The 5,504-nt window shown below is 18.8% G+C and overlaps 1 protein-coding gene across 1 annotated transcript, besides 7 other annotated features; it reads left to right on the top strand. All coding sequences in view use genetic code 6, as the record gives it.

The window, feature by feature from the left end:
• Window positions 1-1,548: 1,548 nt before the first annotated feature.
• Window positions 1,549-1,618: a microsatellite.
• Window positions 1,619-1,656: 38 nt separating this feature from the next.
• Window positions 1,657-1,707: a microsatellite.
• Window positions 1,657-1,708: a microsatellite.
• Window positions 1,678-3,616, top strand: IMG5_108570 (protein kinase domain protein; the record flags this gene model as incomplete). Its single annotated transcript, XM_004034918.1, has 2 exons — window positions 1,678-1,954; window positions 2,171-3,616. The coding sequence occupies exons 1-2, from the start codon at window positions 1,709-1,711 to the stop codon at window positions 3,614-3,616; spliced, it is 1,692 nt and encodes a 563-aa protein (XP_004034966.1). The 5' UTR covers window positions 1,678-1,708.
• Window positions 3,616-3,696: a microsatellite.
• Window positions 3,621-3,697: a microsatellite.
• A 135-nt stretch (window positions 3,698-3,832) lies between these two features.
• Window positions 3,833-3,866: a microsatellite.
• Window positions 3,867-5,248: 1,382 nt separating this feature from the next.
• Window positions 5,249-5,289: a microsatellite.
• Window positions 5,290-5,504: the final 215 nt, after the last annotated feature.

Here is a 5,504-nt window from a genome sequence, read left to right on the forward strand (position 1 = left end):
AATATTAATAATAAAATAAAATTATTTAAGAATAAATTAAATAATTAGCTAATAATCTAGAATTAAAAGAAGAAAAAATTAAAGTTTTGGAATAAGAAGCGATTCAATTAAATGATTAAATTTCTAATTTAAATTAATTAAATACAAGAATTTCTTAAGAAATTAAAAACTTGGAATCTTAAATAGAGAAATTACTTAATGAAAGTTAAGAACTATCTAGAATTATTAACTAAAAAGACGAAGAACATTAAAAGAAGACAGAATCTTTAAAGCAAGTATAAAAAATATATATAGAAATATTTAAAATTAATGTTTATTTATACAAAAATAGCTATAGGAATAAAATAATAATAATTCGATTTCATACACTCAATTTTAATAATTAAAGCAAGAAAATATTTCAATGCAATAAAAATTGGTTGAAGAAAGAAAATTATACTCTATTTTATAAGAAGAAAAACATAAATTATAATAATTATTATAATAAACAAAAAAACCAGAGCAGTAAATAGTTTAAAATAATAACATTACAAATAAAGCTGCAAAAGAAAACAAAGTATAACCAGAAGATTAGAAATTAAAATAGTTATAATAGAATATATTAATGTTAAATCAAGAAAATTAAGAAATAAAGACTTAATTAAAATATAAGTATGAAGAATAAATTTAATCACTTACTTCTTAAGTATAAGAATTCCAAAAATTAGAGAAGGAGTTATAATAAACTAATTAATAATTGAAATAATTTAAATAAGAAAAAGAAGATTTAGAATGGAAATAAGCCGATTTTAATTAAACTATTGCTACTGAAAAAAGTACTATTGCTTAACAAAGAAACGAAGAAATAAATTCTAAGAATGAAGAAATTAAAGACTTAAAGAATCAATTGAAATAAGTCCAAAGTTAATTGACAAAACTATAAAAAGAAAAAGAAAATACTCAAAAAAGTATTTAAAAACGTTTATTAACTGAAAATAAGGAGAATAACTATAATATTTAAAACTAAACACCTTACTTAGGAAGTTAAAAAGAAATAGAAAGAATCACATAATTGTGCTAAAAATTAATTAGTATTAATAAATGAAAAATATATAATAATAATAATAATATAATTAATATTATTGAAATTAATATTTAAATAAATCTAAATATATTTTTTTAAAATTATATTGGTTATAATGAATGTTAGTTTTAAAATATAAATATATAAAAATATTCGATTATATTAGTTTATTTATATTTATAAAATAGCTAATAATGTTTTAATTTTTTTATGATAAAATTTATAAATATATTCAATATCCTAGATTTTAATAATATTTTATTTTGTCTTTTAAACTAATATAAAAATAGCATTTTAATATTAATCTAAAATAAAGAAAAATTAAAATTATAATAAAGAAAAAAAAAAAAATATTATACAGGTTATCTAATTATTTTTTTATATTTATATTTTAAGTTTGAAGTTTTATTAATTAATATAAAGGGAAAAAGTGTATTTTATCTTAATTATAATTAATATATATTTTTACCAAAATTTTTAAATAAATATAAATATAAATATGTATATATATATATATTTATATATATATATATATATATATATATATAATATATAATAAGATTATTTATGATATTTATGATGATATAATAATTAAAAATAAACAAACAAAAAATAAAAAAATAAAAAATTAAAAAAATAAAAAAAATGCAAAAGTAAACAGGAGATTATGTATACGATACTTCTCGCTAATCATTACTAGGAGAAGGCTCATTCGGTAGAGTATATAGAGGTAAAAATATTAAAACTGGAGAATTAGTAGCTGTAAAATAAATGGATACAGCAATGTTCAAAGATAAATACATGAAAGAATGTTTAGAAAACGAAGTAAACATTATGAAATAGTTAAAATCAGATTACATAGTTAAATTATATCATACTGAATCAGACTAAGTAATTTTATAAAAAAAAAAAATTTTGATATATATATTTATATATATATATATATAATTAAGAAATTTTTTATTAATTTTTTATTTTCTATAATTTTTTTAAAATAAAAAGTTTATTATTTTATATCTTTTTTGTTTATATTATTTATAAAAAACAATTATTAAAATAATAATGTGTTAAATATTTAAAATTTATATTATATATATACACAAATAGAGTAAAACATTAATAGTATTAGAATTGTGTAATAATGGTGATTTACGTGAATATATTTCAAATAAAGGAGGCACATTAGACGAAAAATAATCAATAGAAATTCTTAATTAACTAATGAACGGTTTTAGAGAAATGGTCTCTCATGGCTTTATACATAGAGATATAAAACCTGAAAACGCCCTTGTTAAAAACGACTGCTTTAAAATCTCGGATTTCGGTTTCGCTACTAAGGCTGATATATAAGGAAGATAATTAATTAAAGAGTGCGTAGGAACTCCACTCTATATGGCCCCTTAATTACTTGAAAATACTCCTTATACAGCTAAATCTGATATATGGAGTATTGGTATGATGTTTTATGAAATGTTATTTGGGAAAACGTAAAAAATTAAATTAATTATTTAATATATATATATATAAAGTCCTTGGCCAGCTAGAGATGTATAGAGTTATTTAAGAAATATGAAAAGTTTTCCTTTGAAATTTCCTTATGATAAGCAAATAGGATAAAATACTCGTGATTTCATTGTAAAATGTTTAACTTTAAATGAAAAGGATAGAATTAATTGGGATGATATATTTTCTCATCCGATTCTCTAATTATAGACTGGGCAATAAACTAAGCCAGCAGTATAACTTGATTAAAAAGCATAATTAATTATCAGATCTATGTAATATATGGTTTAAAATAAAAATGTAAATTTAGATGAAATATTCTCTCGATTTGACTAAAACAAAGGAGGATCTCTTGATTTATTTGAATTCCACTAATTACTGAGTAGTATTGACCCTAGAATTACTTATTATGAATCCGAACATGTTTTTAAGACATTAGATTAAACTAAAGATGGTCAAATTTCTAAAAAAGAATTCGAAGATGTCTTTAAATTTTGGGATTTTGCAGATACTTAAGATAAAGTATCAAGTGTAATTGTTGATTTGTAAGAAATTATTAAGAATAATAATTTAGATTTGAAATTAATTTTCTAAAACTTCGATAAAGATGCTGGAGGAAGTTTAAATTTTTAAGAATTTGTCAGCTTGATAAAGATAGTAGCCCCAAAAATGAAATAATATGAAATTAAACCTATTTTTGATAAATTTGATAAAAACGGCGATGGAAATGTCTCTTATGAAGAATTTTATCATATTCTTAATTATGGAAATTCAAAAGATTCATAGTTTAAACCGGACTAAGAAAAAGCTAGAAAACTCATTAATGAACTTAAGAGAATTATTACTACTAATAATTTAAATTTGAAGTAGATTTTTAATAACTTTGATAAAAGTAAAGACGGCAATTTGAATTTGGAGGAGTTTACTAAATTAGTGCTTGTTATAGATAAAAAATTACCTTAAAATGAAATTAAAAATATTTTTGATCTTTTTAATGTTGACGGGGGTAATGAAATTACATTTACTGAATTCCAGAAAACTTTGATTTGATTTATTTTATGATAAAATAAATAATTATATTTTTTTTATTTATAAATATATAAATAAATTTTATTAGTTTTATGATAAAAAATTTATTTTAAATATAATTAATTATAATATATATAAAAGTAATTATATATGTTTATTATATTTAATTATAAATTTTTTAAATTAAGACATGATAATTAATATTGCTTTATGTTATTTAAAAGTTATTTTTTGACCATATAATAAAAAAAAATTATATAAAAAAAAAAATAACATGAATTTATTATTTAAATATTTTTAAAAGTCAAATCATTTTTATGGAGATAAATAAAGTTTATGCAAGTTATATAATTCACCATCATCAATCAAACGAATTTTTTCTAGCTAACTAAATATATTTTGAATTTCTATAAAAATTAAATAAGTTAAAAGCAAAAATATATAATAATTACTTTGATATAAATGAGAATTATTCAAAATTAATTAATTAAAATTTTATATTTTTGTTAAATTTTAAATAATTAATTTCAATAAAGAATTCCCTAATTTTTTAGATTATAGAATTTCAATTACTTCACAAAATAGTTAATCATCCATTCCATCTTTAAAAATTATTTAAAATTTATTAATATTGATTCTCTATTACAAAAAAAATATAAAAATTATATTTATAAAAAAAAAATATACTGATAAGTAAAAAATAGCTTAATCAATATAATTTTCTCTTATTTAATTCCAATTAACTAAAAAAAGTTCTTCTGAAGGATTTTCTTACACACTATATTCACTAATTTTTTATGAAAAACTAGTTTTTTCATAATATTTTTCGGAGTAATACACTAAATTTCCTATTTAGGTGAAATACTTTAAGAATGTCCACTTTTATTTATATTTTTTTCATCAATATTAAAATGAACTATTTTTTCCTAATTTTCTTCTTCTATACTTATATTCTAAGAATTTTCTTCCTCCGATTTTATTTTTTATTCATTTTAATTCAAAATTTTTGTAAATGAAGAGTAACTTTTTTTAATTACGTGACCGTCTACATTCTTTAAATTATTAAAATCATAAGACATTCTTTTTTTTATTTCTTTCAAAAACCAAGCCTTATTATTCCTGACTTAGCCCAGAAAAACATGACTTCCTCTACAAAATTGATTTTTTGGGATTCTCTTCAGGACAATAAGTATGTTTGAAGGCAACAGTTTCCTAAATTATTGCCTCTCCAACGAATTTGACATCAGTATTTTCATCATCACTATCCGATTCTTTCTTTTCTTCATTTTCTTTAATTTTTTAATGAATCACCTTTTCTATATTCTTAAGCTTTTTAAATTCACCAGGCTACACCATAGGACTATTTTTAAGAATAGAATAGGAAGGAAATGCCCTATTATTGCTGAAAGAAAGTCTTTTTTATTTACTATAATCTTTAATATTATCTTCCTCCATTTTATCTTTTAAAATTTGTGTATTAAAGGAAATAGATTTTGTACGAATATCTAAATTTTCATTTTTTAAAAAATATCTAGGAGTAAAATCAATTATTTCTTCATTTTTTTGATTTTAAATATCATCTTTTTTCTCTTCAGATTGACAGGCGAATGTATCAATATTTTTTAAAGATTGAAATTTGCTGCTTTTTTGAATTTCTTCATCTATTTTTATGTCTTCTTCATCTATATTATCTTATAATTTTTAAGAATTATGTAATGTTTCTAATTATATTTAATTGTTGTTTTCAACCTATTCCATATTTTTATTTATTTGTATTATTATTTTTATATTTATTTTTTTCAAAATAATTTTTTTTCTAAAAATGTAAAAAGTTATTTATTTATATTATGAATTTTTTTTTATATATTTTATTTTTTTTATAAATAAATTAAATGAATAATTTAATATT

This window comes from Ichthyophthirius multifiliis (genome assembly GCF_000220395.1).
Source record: "Ichthyophthirius multifiliis unplaced genomic scaffold scaff_1120509250892, whole genome shotgun sequence".
NCBI classification, from domain to species: Eukaryota; Ciliophora; class Oligohymenophorea; order Hymenostomatida; genus Ichthyophthirius; species Ichthyophthirius multifiliis.